Source organism: Danio rerio, chromosome 23 (genome assembly GCF_049306965.1).
Source record: "Danio rerio strain Tuebingen ecotype United States chromosome 23, GRCz12tu, whole genome shotgun sequence".
Lineage (NCBI taxonomy): Eukaryota > Metazoa > Chordata > Actinopteri > Cypriniformes > Danionidae > Danio > Danio rerio.
In genome coordinates this window covers 22,857,522-22,881,565 of record NC_133198.1, presented here as the reverse complement: position 1 = coordinate 22,881,565, position 24,044 = coordinate 22,857,522, and the positions used below count along the sequence as shown (strand labels likewise).

The 24,044-nt window shown below is 36.4% G+C and overlaps 1 protein-coding gene across 2 annotated transcripts; it reads left to right on the top strand.

Moving 5' to 3' along the window:
• The first annotated feature begins 38 nt into the window (after window positions 1-38).
• ccnq (cyclin Q) lies at window positions 39-8,289 on the top strand. Of its 2 annotated transcripts, none has more exon segments than NM_001020623.1 (5): window positions 39-303; window positions 442-625; window positions 715-847; window positions 2,840-3,058; window positions 6,859-8,289. In NM_001020623.1, coding segments are annotated over 5 exon segments (744 nt in total). In that variant the 5' UTR covers window positions 39-185; the 3' UTR covers window positions 6,949-8,289.
• Window positions 8,290-24,044: the final 15,755 nt, after the last annotated feature.

Below are 24,044 nucleotides of genomic sequence, written 5' to 3'. Positions count from 1 at the left end.
GAGGCGCTGTAGAGCTCTGTGTGGGAGGCCGAACATTAGCCGAAGAAAAGTCTCAATTTACGTGCTTACGGTTGTAGTACAAACGACTAATACTAAAGAAGTACATGTTATGTTTAAAGACGAAATTTAATACAAGCAATGTAAACTGATAAACGCGCTTTGAAACGTCTGCTGAACGACGTAAAATGAGCGCGCATGCGTCAACATCTGCAGCTGCCAATGAAGCGAGAGGCAGAAGAAGTGCTGAAGATGTGGAATACTCCAAAACACACTTCAGAGTTTGTCGCTTTATCACCGAGACGGGTATTTGCATTTTTATGAAATGTATGCTGGACTAGGTTTTTCATATTAAACAACTTTAAGAAATGTATCGTGATACCTCCGCTTCTCGAAGGATTTTTGTTTCTGACTGAGTTTATCTCTTATTTTGCACATGTGTAGGGGTGAAGCTGGGCATGAGATCTGTGCCCATGGCTACTGCATGTGTGCTGTATCATAGGTTCTTCCAGTCTGCCAGTTTGCAGATCTATGAGCCTTATCTAGTGGCCATGTCTGCCATCTACCTCGCAGGCAAAGTGGAAGAGCAGCATCTCAGGACCAGAGATATCATCAATGTCTGTCACAGGTAGCAGAAGGGTTATTGTAGCAGGGTGGACTCAGAATCCATTTAACGTTAGTAGTGTAGTAGCTCATTTGTATTTTTCTTTGATCCAGGTATTTTCATCCAGATAGTGAACCACTAGAACTTAATGGGAAGTTCTGGGAGTTGAGGGACAGCATTGTGCAATGTGAGCTCCTCATCCTTCGACAGCTGAACTTTCAAGTGACCTTTGAGCATCCACACAAGGTAATACCCGTAGATGTTTGCTATTTCTAAAATTTGATGTGTTCTGAAATCAAATGTTTAACATCTTAGGGATTCCTAGACAAATAAAAATCTATTTAATGTATAATGTGTCTTCAGTACAAAACATTACAATATGAAGTTGTTTTAAAATTTGTGAGCTTCAATGAATTTACAATAATAAGAACTAATTTTGTGAAATTATTTATAGAAAGTACTGATTTTGTGAAAATAATTATAAAAAGGTATGTTTTTCCCCTTGTGTACTTTTTAAAGCAGGGGTAGTATTACAAATTAAAACTGTTAAAAAATCATTAACATTATGGCAGCACAGTAGTGCAGTGGGTAGCACAAATGCCTCACAGCAAGAAGGTTGCTGGTTCAAGCCCCGGCTGGGTCAGTTGGCATTTCTGTGTGGAGTTTGCATGTTTTCCTCGTGTATGCGTGGGTTTCCTCCGGGTGCTTCAGTTTCGCCCACAAGTGCAAAAACTTGTGCTATAGGTGAATTGGATATGCTGAATTGTCCGTAGTATGAATGAGTGTGTATAGATGTTTCCTAGTGATGGGTTGCACTTGGAAGGGTATCTGCTGCGTAAAACATATGGTGGATAAGTTAGCGGTTCATTCTACTGTGGCGACCCCAGATTAATAAAGGTAAAATTTGTAAAAACATGTATTGATAATTGGTTTCCCTCACAGGTGGCAACAAAATTTTAGTAAAAATTGGTGGGCTTTACACAGGGCTCCAAAACTAGATAATTTTGATCTCAAACATGAGCATACAGTCAAAAATTAACATATGCACAAAAAGCCAAACTATGATTTAAAATTAAAAATATACCACTAATACTAAAATAACACTGCTTTAAAATAGTATCACAGACTGAAATGTCTTTATGCACAGTGCAGAAACTCTCTATTAGTTTATTACTTTCATTCTCCTCATTTCATTAATTAGTCTAGTGCTTTCCACAGGTTTGAAATACACTTGCCGTGGTAGCCGGATTGAAACACACCTTTTACCCATGGCACATGGTTAACTACATTCGACAAAAAGAGTGATTTTAAGCAATATTTTTATTTATTATGACACTGTTATACACTGTTTCTTTTCAGTGGGTTGAAGTAAAAATATATATATATATATATATATCGTTGAAATAAAAAAAGAAATCCACTATTTGTTTTACTTCTTCTATTCAGTTGCCACATGCACCCACTGATATGTAAAATCTGTTGCTGACGTTTTATTTTATTCATTTTTTTATTAAGATTTTATTGATTTTACATGCGAGTGGTCACGCATCTTTACAGTTTTCTTTCAATAAACAAAACAAGATCTACTCCTCATATAAACATAAGATACACATATCTTAAACACACACATAATAGGATACAAGGTACATTTACAGTCTATAATATTATAGGAAATAATACATATATACATACATACATGCATGTATATGTACGTGCCCATACATATACATATCCGTACACATACCTACCTACCTACATACATGTACATATATACATCCATACGCACATAGTAATACACTAACAACAAAAAAATAGAAAACCACACTAACTATCAAAAATTTAAAGCTCCAAGTTGTTGCACATTAAATTCTATTATCCATGAGTCTTTCTGACAGTTTGCTGCGGATGTATTGCCAAAGCATGTAAGTTATGTATAAAATATGTAATATTTCAACATCATCAAATTACAAAAATATACAGCAAATGAGAAATAAATGACATATAGGAATAAAAAACAGACCAAATCTCTAAAAGTTATCATATTCACAAGAATAAAAAGTGTAGATTGATTAAATGAGGCAAATTAGTTAATTAACCATTTCTATTAGTGTACAAATATTATGCAGCCAGTTAAGATGTAATTTCAACCTCTCTGCGGATCTAGAAAAGTTTATCTGAGTCTGTACTGTTCTTCAAAACAGTTTTTCTCCTTCTAACAAACTTCTCACCGTGTCCCAGTACCTGCTGCACTACCTGCTCTCCGTAAGAAGTCTCCTGAACCGCCATGCCTGGTCTCGAACCCCCATTGCAGAGACAGCTCTGGCTGTATTAAAAGACAGTTACCATGGCTCTGTGTGTGTCCGCCATCGGCCTCAACACCTCGCCCTCACCGCCCTCTATCTTGCTCTCCAGACATATGGAGTGCAGCTCCCCAGAGGAGAACTAGAATGGTGGCAGGTAGGACTTTTACACTGTCATGTGGAGAAAAATAAAATGTCCTGCTGTGCCTGCATTGAGTCACCAAGCCTGAACGTTGACTAGTTTGAGTCTTACTGATGCCAGGGTCGGATCAGGCATCAATAGCAGTACCATTGCAGTAACCTTTAGAGTGCTGGAAGTTGTTCCCATGGCAATTGGAGCACCTAACGGTTGCTGCCTGATCTGAGAAAAATGGCATTGTCTTGCACACTAGTTGCGTTCCCTTGGTGACACCCCTAAGTAGTATTTAAAAAGACGACCAAACAAAAAAAAAATTCTTTAAAGGGCTCTTAAAGCCACTTGAATGACTTCATTTTCCTAGAACAGAGTTTAATAGTAGTAATATTCTAGCTTTAATAACAATTATTTTTCTAAATGTTCATAGAAGCTTTTAGCATAATTCCTGGTATCCTTTATAATTTGTTCTGGGTAAGAAGAGAACATCTGACTAACATGTAGAGCTTTTATTTAGAACGGGAACTGGGTATATTAGGCGTATGCCAAAAAAATAATTCATTTCGATTAATGCATAAATCAATCAATGTGAATCTGAGTCTATCAGATCCAAAGCGGTCAGTTCAAATGGATATTAATTCTTTGTGCAATATTGGGATAATTATCATCAGTGGTCATAAATGAGTTTTTAATGTTAGTGCCATTGTTGTGTTAGAATGGTCTAATACCCTCGTAATCAATGATTTCTGCTTATTAATGTTGAATTCAAGGTGCATTTTGAAAGGACCTTTATTATTTTTTAACTGAAATCATATGTTATCTAGTTAGCAATTGCTCTGTGAAATCTGTGAAAATGTATTTACATTACATTGTATTTACCATATTATTTTGGTCAACTAACTGTTTTTATTCATCTAAATTAATTGCACACAAAAAACTACAATATATTTACTTTTTTCAGTATTGATAGGAAGTTATATTTGACTTAATCATTGTATTAAATCTATAAGAACCTGTAATCTGAGAATTACAATTTAGTTTAATTTAATTTAATTTAATTTAATTTAATTTAATTTAATTTAATTTAATTTAATTTAATTTAATTTAATTTAATTGCACTGACGGAACGATGGCTCAGTGGTAGTCACTGTTGCCTCACAGCAAGAAGGTCACTGGTTCGAGTCCTGGCTAGGCATGGGACGATAACTGTTTTCAAGGTATACCACGGTTTAGAAAAGTCCAGGTTTTAAAACCGCCAAAGTTTTCGGTTATTTTCTGTTCCTAAGGCATGTGTAAGATTTTTTATTTACATTTTTTTGTTTGTTTTTTAGGACAACAGTATTTTCAGCAGAAAAAATATCCAAAGATGGCGTTTTAAATTGTAATGAAATCTGTGTTTTTGAAACTAATGAAGACAGCAGAAGTCAATAATTCATTTGAATTATTTAGCCTGACATGTTAAATGCTCCAAAATATTATAATAAAAAAAAAAAAAAAAATATATATATATATATATATATATATATATATATATATATATATATATATATATATATATATATATATATATATATATATATATATATATATATATTTATTTATATATATATATGTATGTATATATGTATATATGTATATATATTGTTTTCAAAGGGGAAAAAGTTTTTGTGTTTTTTACCCAGACATTTAAAAAGCACATATTTTAGAGCAGTAATGCTCTACTGTGAAACCGTGATATTTTTATCCGAGGTTATCATACCATCAGCATCTTAAACTGGTTTATGCCTATTCCCCAACTTGGCCAGTTGGCATTTCTGTGTATTCTTTGCATGTTCTCCCCTTGCTCTCGTTTCCCCCACAGTCCTAAGACATGTGGTATGAGTGAATTGGATGAACAAAATTTACCTTTGTGTATTTGTGTATGGGTGTTTCTCAGTACTGGGTTGTGGCTGGAAAGGCATCCGCTATGTAAAACATATGGTGGAATAGTTGGCGGTTCATTCAGCTGTGGCGACCCTTGATTAAAAAAGGGACTAAGCTGAGGGAAATTGAATGAATGAATAATTATATTGCTTTGATTTATAACTGTATTGTATTTGCCTAGATCTTTACTTTTGGGTGAAAAAGTGATATTTTTAAGCTACAGTGATTTGTCAAAAAGTAAGGCAAAAGAAAAGGCAAAATTTGACATGTTTTTGTTTGTTTGATTAATTAATTGATACCTTCATACATACCTGGGTCCAAAATGATGATTATGAAATGCATTAAATAAAAAGATAATAATAATTGTATCTATATTAAATAAAAGTAAAAAAAAACATTTTTAAATGATCTTTACTGGCTCAACATGGGCCCAAATATGTTGAGTCAAAGCTAATCAATAAGGTCAAGCTAATAAATAAGTCAAATGATCAAGTGACATTACATTATTTCTAGTCGGCTTACTCAATAAATAAAAATAAATTAATGGTTAAAAATATGAAAGTAATGAACAGTTTACATTTATAAAAACTTAGTCACATGTGCATCTTTTCTCTTACTTTTTTTTATAGTTGTCAAAGGTTTGATTTCATATGAATGTGTGATTACTTTGTTTCAGTTAAAGCTTTCATTTGTTAAATGATTGCAGGATACAAAATTATTTTGTATAATTCTGCAGTTGTTTTCCACAGTATACTTGTACTGTATGTTGTCTCTTTTCACACTGTAAATGTGAAAATTTAAGATTTTTAATCTTATTACTGACAAACATTTCTTAAATGGCAATTCAACATTTTGTTGATGGAATGTAACATGTCTCACTGTGATTTTGAACACTTTGCTGTGCCTTATTTAAAATAGAAATATTAGGTTAAAATGTAGCCACAAAAAGTTCTCTTACAAGAAACTATAAAAACAGGGAAGTCAGGGCTCTAGACTAGCATTTGAGAGCATTCTACCGATGGTTGAGCAAGCACCTGATTTGGTAGCACTACCCATGTAATAAAATAATGATGTTAAAAGTTTTACCTCTTAAAGATGTCATTTACACACATTAGTTTAAAATGTTTTTTTTTTAATCAACAGTTAGCCTTTTATTTTACCATAGATTTGTTTGTCATAACCAGAAGTAAGATATGCATTTCACCAAACTACTATGATAAAAAGCAGCAATATAGTTTTGAGGTATTTGTTACCGCAAAAGTAGCCTGAAGTCATTTAGTATGAATGCACATGAACAAAAACACTACTTTTCAAATATGTCTGCAATTTTATGAGTATCAATTTACAATTTAACCAATATTTCTGCAAAAATGCTATCGTTCACTGTGAATGACACTTTCCCCATGCTCTCAAAATAACCAAATATTTTAAAATACATGTATGTATTAAAAGTTGAAGTGTAGATGTACAGTATAAATCAGCTACTTTAAATCAATAGTTTTGTATTTGTCCATGATTTTTAATTTGATTGTGCCATTCGCAGTGGTTAACAGGATTCTAGCAGGTTAAATCTGATAGTTTGCATGATGCATTTTAAACAGTTTTGTTCAGATGTTTTGTAACCAAAATGGCTGTTTATCAGTTGCCAGGCAAACTGGTAGCCACACAAATGTAACATCTAATACAGTTTTACCAAGAAACTACAATTTTCAACATTTGAAACATTTAGATGCAGTCTGAAGCCCTGGCAGCTGTTTTTCTGACTTGAAATTAAAACATCTAAATGTGACTAGATTCTATTATCAATTGCCTCAACTAATATTCAGTTGTCATCTCAGAAATAGCATGCAGGTGGGCTAAATTCTGGGCTCTGCATTGACGCTCTGTGCTTCATTTTGCAGGTTGTTTGTGCAGACATCACCAAGGCTCAAATTGAGACCATCATGAGTGAATTACTGCAGCTCTACGACATGGAGGCCAAGTGTACCTGAGAGAAAAAAATAATAATCAAACTGGTACTAAAACGCTGACATGGAAACCCACACACTTATCTGTACATATTGCACAGACGTTTCGTGACGATGGTCTACACAATCACTGAAGCCTCTTTTTACCGACATTGTGATGTGGCCAAATGTGCTGTACATTTTAATTGCATAACCGAATATCAATGTTTAGAAAGTCTCTGCTAGAATGAAGAATGATGTGGGGGATTTAAGTGGCTGTATGAAAACCAGACTTAAGCCACACCACATCAATCAATTCACAGCCACCGACCTACTTTCTTCTCTTACCTTGTGCTGTTTTTCCTCCTGAAGAGGGGGAGAGAAATTACAAAAGAGGTGAAATAGCTGCTATAAGGAAGAATGAAACAAAAGAAGATTCCTCCTGTCCCCTGAGCTAAACTGTAAGGTAAAGCGGCTAGATCTGGGCCATTTCGTTTACATTTTCAAATTTAATTACTGTCCTCCTCTCCCTACAGAACTTGTCCCAGTAGACTTGTTTTATGTAACTCCCTGAAGCAGTATTACTGTATGCTGTAAAGCAAAGCACTATCATTTTATTACTGCAAAACTTCAAAAACAAAACTTTACCAAACAATTATTTTTTCTCTGCTAGCAATGAACATGAACTGACAGGCAGGTTTGTATTTTACAATATAATAATTCCTAATAAACCATTTATTTGCATGAATGCATTTTCAAAATAGCACCTGAAAATAGACTTTCTTTTATTTTTTTATTTCCCCCCATCTATGATGTTCTACTTCAAATTTCTGGATCTAGTTAGGTCAGGACATCGCTCTGGAGTGGATCTTAATAAGTTACTATGGCAACTGCTATTGTGGAGGGAGCCTTTGAAACATACAAATGTGAAACTCCATTATAGCACACCTGTCAACCTCAGCACATCAAATAATTGCGGTCGGGAAAATGTACTAATTTTGCCATTATTCACCAAAAGCAGCCGTTTCCCCTGTAGCTAATTGAATTGTGTTGACCGGTGACTGCAACTGCTGTTTAAGAGATCACTTAGCTTTAGTTTTCGCTCTGTGCAACTTTAATCTGCTGTGTTGTAAAAATCTGTTAAATTTAGTCCATTCATTTACTACAGAATGTTTCAGACATTGGCATTTATTGGCGTAAATTGATCATCTCTAAAGTTTTGTTAATGGTTTATTAAAAGGGTAAAGATGGCTTGAAATCAAAATGTACTCTTCTTATTTTTATATAGTAATGGTGATTCATTATACAGCATGGAAGAGCAAGGATAACATTGAAAAACTCTGTGACTGTGTTCTTCTGACAGAAAAGAAAGTTGTATACACCAAAGATGGATTGAAGTTTTATTTTTGGTGGAAAAACGATTTATCTAATAAAAATTGGTCAGCGTTAATAAATTAGCAACATCTGCAACTGCATATGCCAGCAAAATAGAACACGGAAGCAGCTTGAAGCAGAAAGCGTGAGTATTTCTGTGGTCTGGAGGTAATACAAAGACAATTATGACAACATTGCCATAGCAAATTGTGGGATATGTAAACTTGGGATTGCCTGGCGGTATTGGTAGATACACAATAGCAAATGACTCGGACTCGAGGGCACAAAACCTGATCGGGACATCCCTAGCTAGATCCATAAAACAAATGCTATGAGAGTCAATGGTTACAGGTTTCCAACATTTTTCAAAATATGCTTATTTGTTTTCAACAGAAGGAATTTACTCAGACAAGTTTGCAACACGTAAATGATAAGTAAATGATGAGAATTTCCATTTTTGGATGAACTATGTATGGCCACTTTCTTTCATAAAAAAATATAAAGGAACATTTATAATCAACAATTTTATCTTTACATTTTTTAATTAATAAATGGTGCCAAACTGTTGGTACTTTATTAAATTTAACTAATCAACAAAGCCACTAAAAGCCTGTTATTATTCACATCACACTAAAGCGATGAAGTTTCTTCGCACTCATTATTTTTAAGGAATATATTTGGGAAAACATTCCTGCTTATCTTTGCCACACGCGTACAGTTACAAACTCACAAACACTCTCTCACATTTCCACACACACATCTCTCTGCAGGCAGGCCCTAATGCTGGGCATCATGAATTATGTAGAGGGTACATGTGCAGCCGGATTCTCTTCCATCAATAAAACATCAGCATGGCCCTCACTATGGGATTGAGTGCTGGGAATAGGAAGCTTGGGATTGATTGAGGCTCTCTTACTCTCTCTTTGCCATCTCTCTTGGTTCTTCTTTTTCAATCTGTCTTCTATTCCCAGATTTTGTCCTGTGTGGAAGCAAGCCTTTATGCTACATCCTTAGGTCTGTGCCTCCCTCTCATGGAGTCCAGCTTGCAGTCTTTTTTTTTTTTTTTTTTTTTGCCTTGTATAGATTACCCCAAAGTCTTTTAGCATTCGATGTTTCTCTTTAAATATTCCTCTCTTTCATTTTCTTCTGCTCTTTACTTGGTAAATGTAGCTTTTTTTAAGGCATTGCCACATTTGGCACACTGATTTGTTAAATCAATTTTGGAAGAAGAAAAAAAAGAGAATAGACAAGGTTCTGATTTATAGAAATTTAAAGGCATAATTCATCCAAAAATGAAAATTCTGATTTACTTATCTTTCTCTATTTCTTCTGTTGAACACAAAATTAGATATAAAGTTTTAATTATTTTCTTCTTTTTAATTAATGTGAGGTTAAACAGAAATTTAGTTTTATTTTAGTTAAGTTTAGTTTTATTTTAAATTTAGTTTAGTTATTTTAGTAACACATTCGTTCAATATTGTGTATATTAGATAAATTATTTAGGTATGCTTTATTATATGTCATAAGCTTATTATAGGTAGAATTAGCTATTATGCACTAACAATTTCATCACTTTTATTATTTTTATTAAATCTAAATCACCATATATACAAATACTTATATTAAAGGTGCTGTATGTAAGTTTTTGACTATTTCTCAAGTACAAAAATACTATAATAAGTTTGTAGATATCTAAGAAACATGCTAAGTGAACATACTTGTTTGTCTGAAAAACAAGGTTGAAGTCAGATATTCTGCTTTGAAAAAGTCTGTCACGTGCCGGAACATCTGTCTTTGTTTTGGTCATTTAACCTGCTCAATTACAGTTTAGCCAGTTATATTTCAGCACCCTGGGTTTCCTTAGTGGAAAACTGCGCATTTTATTAATCCAGTCAGGAGGACTCTCAAAGTGTGTGTCTGCGACCGAAATGTAACCTCCAGTGGACAGTAACAGCTCCGAAATTAGACAGAGTTTGACATGAGGTTATTAATTAGCAAGTAATATAAATATTACGAACATAAACATTAGGAGAGCAGGTTACATTTTAACCCTGTGTTCCAGCAACATGTCACGTGAAGAGAGTGATAAGCAATTTAGCTATTTGCACCAGACAAAACACGACAGAAATTTAAATACAGCCATTAAGAAGCACAGAATAGTGCGCTCAGTGCACTCCAACAAAATGGTAAGGTTTATAATCTAATCAATACATACTAAACCTCTTTACCATTATTAAATGTAATTGCAGAATCACTGATATGTGTTGGCTTGCACTGAGTTGCATTTCTGAATTTCATTTCAAATGGTTTATTTTATTTTTAAGATCTGAGGTGAACTATCAGCTGCTGCTGCTTTCAGTAGTTTGGCAATAAAGGTAATGTAAAATGACATTCAAACTCACATTATTAGCATTTAACTCTAAATAAAGCACATGAGGTGTACCTATCATTGTCAGTTTTCTGTTGATCAACTGCAAGAAATAGAAGCCATTTCTAAAATATACATTTCAGGTGTTGGTTTGAGCAAAAACTTTTTTAATATTGAAATTATTTCTTCTACGTCGTGCCATTACTTTTATTTAGAAAACGATTTAAATCAGCCCTTAGGCTCAACAGTCAGGCACACTGCTGTTGGTGATGTCAATCTAGCAACCTGCATTTGGGTGTACGCATTAAAACAGCTTATAGGAGGAGAAGTTAGAGCTTAAGCTCCCCATCGCTGGAGCTAAAGTGGCTACTGGAGACTATACTTCTTTCACCGAAAATATCTTGATAAATTAAAAATTTTTTAATTAAATTTTGTTGCACTAGTGATGGGTTTACTGCTGTGTTCCCAAGAAAAATGAAATTATTATTTATTTTAATTATTTATTATTTGAAAAATCAAGTTATTGGATTGTAAAAGAAATCTATTTAATTACATTGAAAATTTTTTTTGTAAATTTCACATGAGGCAAGAAAGATATTTTGAAAAAATCTACATTATTTTTGCCCATGCATTGAAAAGAAGGTTACCCACTGGTCCCTTAATGACTTTTATTGTGTGAGCAAATGTTCTTCACAGTATCTGCTTTTAAGTCAACTATTATGTCCAACAGGTTTGAAATAACATGAGAGTTTTTAATTTTGTGTGAATAAACTATTGATTCTGCAAGTCATTGTACAGGCACGCTTGACCGGAAAAACAGCTTTGTGTCATTGTTCAAATTGTTCTGGTTCTTCAATGCACTGTCCAAAGTGCAAACAATCCAGTCCAGCCCTAAAATATTGTCTGCCTATTTTTGTATATGGATTGCTCCCATTTTGGAAGTACTACAATAACTGTTGCAGACCAAAGATGTTGCGTTTTTCTCCTCTTGACATCAGAACTCCTGCCAGAATTGGGATCACAGCCAAAGCAATCAACTCTCAAAGTGGCAAACTATTGATGCACAATTCAGACTGTGCTTAAGAAAGCCTAAATTAAGGCGTTGTACTGTATTTTTTTTATTTTATTTTTATTTTATTTACAGCATAATTATTGAAAAAGAAAAGTAGGGGGACCTAGAAATAGACTTGTTAAAGGAATTGTACACTGAAAGTTAAAAATGTACTAATTATTTACTCACTCAAAAGTGGTTTTAAACCTTTAAAAGAAATTAAACTCAAACAGGTTTGGAACAAGTAGATGGTGAATAAATTACAGAATTAAAGTTATTGGAAAACAATTATTGAATTAAAGGCCCATCAACACCAGTGATGATTAAGAAAAAGATAAAGACATTTTAATCCTCAAATTTGTTGAAAGGAGAGTTACATCTCAACTGTAATGATAATGTAGGACTTTTTTTAGAACTTTATGTAATTCAGGCACATTTCAGTGAGCCAAATTTGTATATTTGAGTTTTCATTGTATTAAGGAAAAACGTATTACAATAACAGACATTTGGTTTTGAAACACAACCTATTTTTGATATGAACAGAAATTTGCTTAAAAAACATTATAAATGGATGATCATGAAATATTCTGCTTTCTGGTATACTGTTAAACTTAGGTCTATAAATATTTGGACATCAACACAATTCTAACTATTTTGGCTCTATACACCAACACAATGGATTATAAATAAAATGAACAAGATGTGTTTTAACTGCATACTGTCAGCTTTAATTTAAATGTATTTACATCCAAATCAGGTGAAATCTGTAGGAATTACAACAGTTTGTATATGTGCCTCGCACTTGTTAAGGGACCAAAATTAATTGGACAGAATAATAATCATAAATCAAACTTTCACTTTTTAATGCTTGGTTGCAAATCCTTTGCAGTCAATTACAGCCTGAAGTCTGGAACGCATTAACATCACTAGACGCTGGGTTTCATTCCTGGTGGTACTCTACCAGGCCTATACGGCAATTGTCTTCACTTCCTGCTTGGGGCATTTTCCCTTCAGTTTTGTCTTCAGCAAGTGAAAGGCATGCTCAATTGGATTCAGTTCAGGTGACTTGGCCATTGCATACCATTCCACTTCTTTCCCTTCAAAAACTTTAAAAATTGCTTTTGCAGTATGCTTTGGGTCAGTCTCCCTCTGCACACAAGGATTTCTAAAGCATTTGGCTTAATATGAGCAAGAAATATTGCCTGAAACACTTCAGAATTCACCCTGCAGCTTTTGCCAGCAGTCACATAGCAACAATAAATACAACAGAACCAGTTCCGTTGACAGCCATACATGCTTAAGCCATGTCACTACCACCACCATACTTCACTGCTTGAGATCATGAGCAGTTCCTTTCCTTCCCCATAGTCTTCTCTTCCCATCACTCTGGTACAAGTTGATCTTGGTTTCTTCTGTCCATAGGATGTTGTTCTAGCACTGTGAAGGCTTTTTAGAACTCTAATCTGGCCTTCCTGTTTTTGAGTCTCACCAATGGTTTACATCTTGTGGCGAACCCTGTGTATTCACTCTGGTGTTGTCTTCTCTTGATTCTTGACTTTGACACACATACACCTACCTCCTAGGGAGTGTTCTTGATCTGCCCAACTGTTGTGAAGGGTGTTTTCTTCACCAGGGAAAGAATTCTTTAGTTGTCCACCACAGTTGTTTCCATGTTCTTCCGGGTCTTTTGGTGTTGCTGCGCTCACTGGTGCATTCTTTCCTTTTAAGAATGTTAAAACAGTTGTTTTGGCCATGCCTAATGTTTCTGCTATCTTGTTTTGTTTTTAATTTTGTTTTCTAATGTTTTTTTAATTTTTGTTTTCTAATGATGGCTTGCTTGACTGGTAGTAACAGCTCTTTGGATCTCATCTTTTTATCGTTTCATTTCAAATCCATTGTGTTGGTGTGTAGAGCCAAAAATGTTAAATTTGTGTCAATGTCCAAATATTTATGGTTCTAACTGTACATGCAAGTGTTTTAAATACACACTATGAGTGATAGGTGGTCTTTTTTTTACTTGACTTTCGGCCTATGCAAACAAACACCTATTTTACAAGAACAAGAAAAAGGTATCTTTTCACACGTACAGTGTTTATCGTAATCTATCGACACACTTTTCTCTGTCCCTGCTTGATCATCTTTTGTTTAAACCATAATGGGCATGGTCCCAAACATACTAATTTATTATTACCTAACTATTATTTAAGCTACAGATCAGTGTGAATTATTGTTCTCTGTGTAAAGTGCTAACCCTCCTTACATCTTGTTTTAATGTCATTCCGAGGGGATCAAACATTAATTAGGGCGAATTAATCCATCTGTAATTCATACCTTGATTATAGCTTTCCTTTTAGTTTCAGCAAAAATATGTTGATTATCTGAAAAACAAGTAAAGAAGCTTAAATTTTTTTTTATAAAAATCATTATTTACTCTACCCTAAACCTGCATGACTGGATTTGTTTGGTAAAAAAAAAAAAAAAAAAAAAAAATTGATTGTTTGTTTGTCCATATGATGAAAATCAAAAGCTTTCTTTGGAATTTCTCTTTTTGTATTCCACAAAATGAAAAATCATATCGTTTCAGAACATTATGATTAAATGACTGTTTTCATTGCTTTGTAGCTGGTGTAAAATTGCTTTCTTCAAAAGCACTCTACTGAAATTGTTGTAAAATGCTTTATATCTAATCTCCATGCCAGGATAGAGAGCTTTCAAATGCACCAACATTCATGCTGAATCCCAGAGATGTGAGCTGGAGTTCACAGACATGGAACAGTCTCACTTGGGTAGCTTTTGGATGGAGTTCCTCAGTAAAGCGAGGAGATGTAACATGCGATTGGGTGGATTGCGTTTTGACTGACAGTGAGAGACTCCATCTGTTAGGTTGGGCTCCAAGACTGGGCTGCACTACCTTCAGGGCTAATGCACGGCAGCTCCCAGAGGGACAGCCATCTCCTAAACCCTCACCTTTAAATTATAGATACAAGCCCTCATCGGAAACTTTCTCTTTACTTTCTCGGACGTGCCTCACAAATATTTCAGTGTGAGCGGCACAAGTAGGGAAGAAAAATTCAGCATTGAAGAGTGGAGGCATGCAAAATGAGCCTATTTTTCAGTCGCAAGGACAATGAAACATTGATTGTCGGTGTAGATGTGTCAAGCTTAGCCTAGGGAGTGTGTAATATAGTCTTATGGTGCAAGCTTCAAAAACGTGATCCAAGTCTTGGTATTTTTCGCTGCTTTTGAGTTAATGCTCATCTGGTGGAGAGCATATAAAGCATGTGCGTATGTGTGTTTGCATATGAAGGCTTCAGAAGAGGCACACTTGAGCACTCGTCAGCACATAAAAGCTTTTCCTCGCTGGTCTGAGAGGCCTCCTGCATTAGGGCTATTAGATTTGAGCTCTATATGCGTGGAGACAGCTAGAAGATTACACCTGCGTGGGTGTGATAGGTGCCTGAATTTATGAATTGAAAACACAGCGGAAAAATGGGGCGTACAAGGGACACCACGAGGATTTATGGCACAGATCTGAACCAAATGAACAGACGTAATTGAAAAACTGCTAGTCAGCTGTTTGCTACATTGCTCAACAAGATGTGATACTTTTGTAGAATGGAAATACATTCATTTTCTTTTGGGCTTAGTCCCTTTATTAATCAGTGGTTGCCACAGTGGAATAAACCGCCAACTTATCCAGCTTCAAATTATTAATTATTATTTAAATTATCAGCTCTCCTGTGAAATTTGAATTATTTTCCCAAATATTTCCCAAGTGATGAGTAAGAAAGGAATTTCTTTTGCAGTATTTTCTTTTATATATTGTTTTCTACCATGATAAAGTCTTTATTCTTTCAGTTTGGTTTTTAAATATTGTTTAGTTTTAAAAGTTTTATGGTCACTATTTTTAGCCCCCATAAAGGGTAATTTTGTATCAATTGCCTACAAACAAACCACTGTTGTCAAATGATTTGCCTAAGTAACTTGCTTAGTTGGTAATGCAGTGGCGGAGTAGGTAGTGCTGTCACCTCACAGCAAGAAGGTCGCTGGTTCGAGCCTCGGCTGGGTCAGTTGGCGTTTCTGTGTGGAGTTTGTATGTTCTCCCTGTGTTCGCGTGGGTTTCATCCGAGTGCTCCGGTTTCCCCCACAGTCCAAAGACATGTGGTACAGGTGAATTAGGTTGGCTAAATTGTACGTAGGGGATGTGTGTAAATGAGTGTATATGGATGTTGTCAAGATATGGGTTGCGGCTGGAAGGGCATCCGCTGCGTAAAAAACATATGCTGGATAAGTTGGCGGTTCATTCCACTGTAGCGACCCCAGATTAAAAAAGGGACTAAGCTGAAAAGAAAATGAATGAACTTGCCTAGTTAACATAATTCATCTAGTCAAGCATTTACATTGTACTTTGAGCTGAATACTAGCATTCTGCACAATAACTAGTAAATTATTATGCTCTGTCATCATGGCAAAGAAACTTATTAGACATCAATTATTAAAACTATTATACTATACCTATGATACTCATAATATTATACTACTGAATGTTAAAATAAATATTGTATGAAATGAATATTGTCCACTTTTTAAAATGTTATTTATTATTTTAAAAAAAGGGTACATTTTACAAGTCTGCTGTAGTTGAGTTTTACTATTTTTCTTTATGCCAGTTAATATCCGGGTTTTGCGATGACACTTACCTTAGCTTAGCATAAATCATTAAATCAGATTAGACCATTAGCATTATACTTAAAATGGCTAAACAGATTTGATTGAAATATATCACATACCTAAAGCACTTAGGAAATATTTGAAAAGTAATTGCAATTTCATAGCAGGTCTAATAGTTTTGTCACCAATTGTGCACTATTCTGTGTGGTGCAGGGACGTGTGGTCAGGTGAGGCAGTGTCATCATCGTCATCTGCCATCATGAGTTGTGTACTAATGATAAAATTAATATTTGTGGACTGATCTGTGCTATAAATACAATTTCTGTATGATACAAGTAATTTAAAAAAATTTTACGATCAAAATCGATGTATTCTGCATATTTTTTCTTCAATTACAGCGTAGGAAGTGATGTGAGGTAGCACCATGCTGTGCCTCATGTCAGATTGCTTAATCACTTTCGAACTGGGTTAAACGCATGCCTTTTGCTTACTCTGTATTTGCTACCAATGTAATGCTTTATTGCATAAGTCTCAAACTCAATTCCTTTTCCACAGTTTTGCTCCAACCCTCATCAAACACAGCTGATCCAACTAATGAAGGTCTTCATGACTCTTTCGAACACCTCGATTATTTAGATCAGCTGTGTTTGAAAGGGTTGGACCAAAACTGTGCTGAGCTGCGGCCCTCCAGGAATTGAATTTGACACCTATGCTTTATTAAAAGGTTTTTATAAACTATAGACATTTTTATTATATATCCTCACTTTCCATATAATATGTCATGTATTTCACGAATGTCTATAACTTAATTAGTGTTAGCGTCTGACATAAAGCCGCACTGAAAAGACATGAGGTGAGGCAGGCAGTAACTCTACTGCAATGAAGGGGGCGCATGTGAGCTCACAATTATTCTTGTTCGATGGTTGCTCTTAAGGAGTCAAGTAAAGTTCAAGGAGTCTGTTATTTTATGTTTTGCTCTGACTGACTGCTAAATGGCAGATGTAACGTTAATATCTTAGCTTAAAAATTATCAAAATAGGGCTTTTAATCAAATAATGAAGTAATAAATAATTGACGGCCAATGCCGGAGCTAAAGGTCTTGTTTCAAAGGACAGGACAGAACAATCCTTTAAACATTCCAGTCATTTCAAGGCTTCTTATAAGAGAGAGAGCATCCGCCATGGTGCTGTGTCACTTGTTAAAGAGCCCATATTATACATGAAATAGGGTCATATCTTGGTTGTAAGGGTCTCCAACAACAGTCTAATATGCATGCAAAGTCAAAAAACACTTTCATGGTCTTATAATCTGCATTTATTTTTACCTAATTATCCCAGCGACTCCTGTATGAATCGTCCAGTGATTCATCGTCAGTGATCCTTAGCGCGAAGCTAATCTGCGCTGATTGGACCGATGACAGTCTGTCACGATTGGTCGACTGCCTTCAGTCAGAGAATGAAATGCCCAATAGCTAATCAGCAATATAAAAGTAATCACAGTTCGTACGCGCTCCATAGTGTAGGCGTGGATTTTAGCTGACACACACACACACACACACACACAAACACACACACACCTCTGGACGACAACGCTCCCGCTTCCGCCCGCACCCGCCAGGTTTTAGCCTGAACCCGACCGCTCCCGCTTATATTTAGAATTTCTTGTCCCGGTGCCCGAACCGCCCCATTTTCTGCCCGCCGCGCCCAATCCCTCTAAAGAGCGGGGGAGAACATAACCGAAAATCACCCAGCTAAACAGTCCAGAGACAGCCAGACAGAGCTCTCTCTCTCTCTCTCTCTCTCTCTCTCTCTCTCTCTCTCTCTCTCTCTCTCTCTCTCTCTCTCTCTCTATCTCTCTCTCATACGCGCGCACTAACACATACACACAAGCACCAAGCAGACACACAGGCATGCAAAGCTCTGTCTCATTCGCATAGCAATATCCACGATATTGCTAGAAAGCCCGCTCCCGTCCCAAATTAAACCTGTTACCGACCGCTCCCGCGATTGATTCTGAAATTTATTCCCGCGCCGCAGAAATCTGGCGCGGGGACAGCCGCGGGAATGCAGACCTCTACCACGGAGCTCCGTAAACAAACAGCACGCGTCGCGTTTTTAACGTGACTTTGCACGCGATAAGAGAATATAGCCAGTTAACCTGATGTAGTACACTCGGTTACAAGTAACTAATCACAACTAAATACATTTGCAAGCTAGAGTCAACGAAGCAACTTTAATCGCACGTACTTACACTTGAGAAATGGAGGAAGAAAAATCCTGACGTCCATTAGTAAGTTACTCTTTACTGATCCTTACTTTAAGAAACGCAGATGAAGTATTCTTTGTAGCATGTAGTTTCCAGAAGTTTCCAACTGCTTGGTTATAATGCTGAGGTTTCATCTCTGGGTAGAGAATCGATAATGTCCATCTGCAGTGTGACTTCAATCAACCGGCATGTTTGTGTGCGTGTGTTTGTGGGTGTGTGTGTGTGTGTGTCTGGGTTTCTGCGTCAGAGGGCGGGGCCTCAGGTTTGAAATCTCCCGGGTTTGCGCGTGCACGTGAATAACTTGGTTTCGTTCGTACGTCATAATGAATCGGTATCAAGGCGACTCGTTTGAAGCACTATGAGTCGACTCTTTTATAGATGAATCAACCGTTTTAAACACTGTATTCTTACAGATTTAAGCCTTAGCTGGATACTTCACTTCACTTAGAGCTGTGTTACACACTACATGGAGGGGAATTTTCAAAAACCCATAATATGGGCTCTTTAATTGTCTGTAGCATCAACCTTGTTGCTTTTTGGGGGTCATGTTGAATTGCTATACATTGTACATTATACCTTGGCCCAATAGGCCTATATACTATGTGTATTGAAAGAATACTTATATGAGGTATGAAGTTTAAGGCAGGTAGTCGATAAATATATTGGGTGCATATATTTTTAAGTCAGTGCCTCACAAGCCACAAACCTCCCCGCACTTCACTCGTGTGGTGTGTGTATATATATATACTGATGAGCCAAAACATTATGACCAGTCACATGTGAAGTATTGATTGTCTCCAATCAAGGCCACGTGCTATTGTTTTTGCTAGATTAGATGGGAAGCAAAGTCTTCATATCAATGTGTTGGATGCAGCAGAAATGGCCGGGAGTTAAGATCTGAGTGACTTTGATCATGTCCAGATTGTGGGATCAAGGCAACTTTGTCAAACAGCAAGGCCTACTGTATGGGTTGCTCCAGGTCAGCAGTGGTGAGAATTTACCAACAGCTGTACGAAGAGATACAAACCACAAACCAATGTTAAGGTGTTTGTGCCCAAAACTCACTGTTGCATGAGGGCAATGAAGGCTATCCTCTCTTGGCTGAGCCAAAAATAGGTCTCCTGTATGCTTCATGTCACAAAACATGTCGCGAAAATTAATGACTGTTATTGAAGGAGTGTACTGCATAGGGGCTGTGTAGCTGCAGGCCACATAGTGACCCCTATTCATGGACAAAGGAGTCTAGAATGGACACACAAGCTTTGGAATTGGACCTTGGAGCAGAGTTAAGTGGTCACCTGGTCCAGTGAGTCCTTTTATGTCACAGGGAAAGCCGTTTATTGTGTGTGGTTTACCTGGAGATTTCATGGCACCAGGATGGACCGTTGGACAGCAAGGTGGTGGAGGAGGAGTGAAACTCTGCTCATAATCTCTGATAGGGATGCCAACTTATCATCTTTATTAATGTTTACTGTTTTGGATTTGGGCGAAGCAATTCCATTCAATTCAATTCAGCTTTATTTGTATAGCGCTTTTACAATGTAGATTGTGTCAAAGCAGCTTCACATAAATGGTCATAGTAACTGGAACAGTGTGGTTCAGATTTTAGTGTTTAAGTTCCGTTCAGTTCAGTTTAGCTCAGTTCAGTGTGATTTAATCATTACTGAGAGTTCAAACACTGAAGAGCAAATTCATCAATGCATAGCTCTACCAATCCTGAACCATGCGAGGCAGTGGCGACAGCGGAGAGGGAAAAAAAAACTTTACCTGATAGGAAGCAGTGGCGCCTCACAGCAAGAAGATTGCTGGTTCGATCCTCGGCTCAGTTGGCGTTTCTGTGTGGAGTTTGCATATTCTCCCTGCGTTTGCGTGGGTTTCTTCCGGGTGCTCGGGTTTCCCCCACAGTCCAAAGACATGTGGTACAGGTGGATTGGGTTGGCTAAATTGTCCGTAGAGTATGAGTGTGTGTGTGAATGCATGTGTGGTTGTTTTCCAGAGATGGGCTGCGGTTGGAAGGGTATCCGCTGCGTAACAACTTGCTGGATAAGTTGGCGGTTCATTCCGCTGTGGCGACCCCGGATTAATAAAGGGACTAAGCTGACAAGAAAATGATGATGATGATGTTTTAGATCTACGGTTGATTCCTCCTGATTCATGTTTTCCAAAGAGGAGTGATGTGGGTGATTTGTGAGGAACCTGTCCAAAGGCACTTTGGGGAGCCACACTCACAAAATATTGTACAAAAGGGTCATGTCATGTCAATGAGCTCCCCCTTTGCTGAAATATCAACCCTTGTGTGGACCGAACAGCTCAACTGACTCGCTAAATCATGAAGTCGCTTTTAATTGTTCATATTATTACATGTTACCAGAAGTTTTTTGCCAAATTTTATTGTTTGAATAAGATTAACTAGCTTGTTTTTAGCATGTGCTAGCATGTTTATATATGGATTGGTATATTGTTGTTTATACAATGATTAGTATGTTTTTAGTACAATTCTAGTATGATTAGTGTGCTTGTTAGTATGTTTCTAGTATGGATTAGTATATTTTTAGTGTGATTAGTGTGCTTGTTAGTGTGTTTCTAGTATGGATTAGTATGTTTTTAGTATGATACGTGTGCTTGTTAGTAAGTTTCTAGTATGGATTAGTATGTTTCTAGTATGATTAGTGTGCTTGTTAGTGTGTTTCTAGTATGGATTAGTATGTTTTTAGTATGATTAGTGTGCTTGTTATTATGTTTCTAGTATGGATTAGTATGTTTCAAGTATGATTAGTGTGCTTGTTAGTGTGTTTCTAGTATGGATTAGTATGTTTCTAGTATGATTAGTGTGCTTGTTAGTGTGTTTCTAGTATGGATTAGTATGTTTCTAGTATGATTAGTGTGCTTGTTAGTGTGTTTCTAGTATGGATTAGTATGTTTCTTGTATGATTAGTGTGCTTGTTAGTGTGTTTCTAGTATGGATTAGTATGTTTCTAGTATGATTAGTGTGCTTGTTAGTATGGTTCTAGTATGGATTAGTTTCTAGTGTAGATTGGTATGTCGTTAGCAGGCCTGTAGCCAGCCCGGTGAAAGTAGTAGTTCTTTTTTTCTTAAAAAGGAACCTTTTTGCAATTCCTACGCCTCATTTTCTATTTAATTACGAGATTCAAATGCATTTTAAGCACTATTTTTAGCTAGATTAGCTTGTCGGAGGGTCATCATAACCACACTTTTTGATGTCCAAAAAATATTTACTAAAATTTTTGAATAAAGAAATAATGAGAAATACTTAATTTTAAAATACAAATTTATTACATCATATACTATTAGAAAGAAATGTAAATTGAAAACGATTTGGCAAATTATAAATAACAAACTGGCCAGCACTTTCCCTGTCCATTTGAATAAAAATTATGTAGAGCTTTACTTTTTTTTCTAGTCTCGCTTGTAAAAAAATACATTTGAAAATTTATGGATAACAACAACAGCCAAATTACTATTCAAATACATTTTAATAAGAGCCGTTATTGGTGCTTCACTCCTTCTTATTACTCATTTTTAGTTTTAAGAATAAGGTCCAAGATTTAGAATAACAGTTACTTGTAAAATGTTTTCTCTATTTAAAAACAATACGGTAGTGAAACATGACTTCACTTACGTCAGATTGTATGTTTTCTAGCAGCTACAGTAAATATTGGACTCATGAAAAATAATTGTTTGCATTGGCCAAAACTGATGATTTAGAGTTAGTTTGGTGGTTGTAGTATGAATGGTCTAGGAGGAGATGCGTTTTTAAAAATAGTCTAAGAAAAAGAAGAAGTCTTTGTAGTATAACAGTATGTCGACTTTAATTCTCAAGTCACAATAATAAATATATTCTAATTGTGCAGAACATGTGCATTTCTTTCTTCTGCTTGTTCATCTGTAAGCAACAAATAAAGCTGCACTGTTTGTTTGCTTTATAACTATAACATCAGTGTAAAAGAAGAAAAACCATTAAACATAGAAGTTAAAATGATGTTTATAAAATCTGTACTGTGTTTGGTATTTGATGTCACTGATTACCTTTGGGGATCTTGGTGGGTCAGCATGCAAAGGACCGACATTATATTAGGCAGTAATGCACAATTCCAGAGTAAATTTTCATCATAATGCTATTTATTTATCACATCTTACTAATGTTTGGTTCAAAAGTCTATACATTTAAAATCTTCAATGGTAAGTCGGCTTAGTCCCTTTATCAATCAGGGGTCGCCACAGCGGAATGAACCACCAACTTATCCAACACATTTTTACGCAGCAGATGCCCTTCCAGCTGCAACCCATCTCTGGGAAACGTCCACACACTGATTCACACACCCACTCATACACAACGACGGAGAATTTAGCCTACCCAAATCACCTGCACCGCATGTCTTTGGACTGTGGGGGAAACCGGAGCAGCCGGAGGAGAATGCAGGGAGAATATGCAAACTCTACACAGATACACCAACTGAGCCGAGGATCGAACCAGCGACCTTCTTGCTGTGAGGCGACAGCACTACATACTGCGCCACTGCATCGCCATCTGGTTTATCTTTTTTTTTAAATTAGATACTGATAGATGACACGGTGGCTCAGTGGTTGGTACTGTCACCTCACAGCAAGAAGGCCGTTGGTTAGAGTACTGGCTGGGTTAGTTGGCATTTCTGTATGGAGTTTGCACGTTCTCCCTGTGTTCGTGTGGGTTTCCTCCGTGTGCTCCGGTTTCCCCAACAGTCCAAAGACATGCAGTATAGGTGAAAGGAATACACTAAATTCTCCGTAGTGTATGTGTGTGAATATGTGTGTATTGATGATTCCCAGTTCTGTATTGCAGCTGGGAGGGCGCTCGCTGTGTAAAACACATGCTGGATAAGTTGGCGGTTCATTCTGCAGTGGCAACCCCTGATGAATCAAGGGATTAAGTTGAAGAGAAATTAATGAATTACTAAAAATTTTGTACAAATATTTAGTATGAAAACCTTGTGTTTGTGACCTTGAGCTCGAGTCAGCACTGCTCTTGACCCTATAGGCCTACACTTTTGCATAATATAGTTTTGATATTAATTGAACACAATGATGAAACTGCACATGCTTTCTTAGTTCTCTTTAAGACGTTATCTCATACAATGTTTAACATTTTAAACACCTTGAGAAAATGCAAGCTAAATGCTCCTGCTTAGTGAAATGCCCGAAGCATATATCTGTTGTTCATGCATCAACTCTGCGGTTTGAACTCGGCGCATGTGGCATGTTGTGTGATCTGACGTGATCGCACTGTAACGGAGCAGAGTGGGAGGGATTTGAGGGTGGAGAGGTACCGCGAACGAGAGAGAGAGAGAGAGAGAGAGATCGAGTCCCCCCGCCTCCTCCTCTCCGTCCTCTCCATCCGCGCGCATAGCAGCCCGC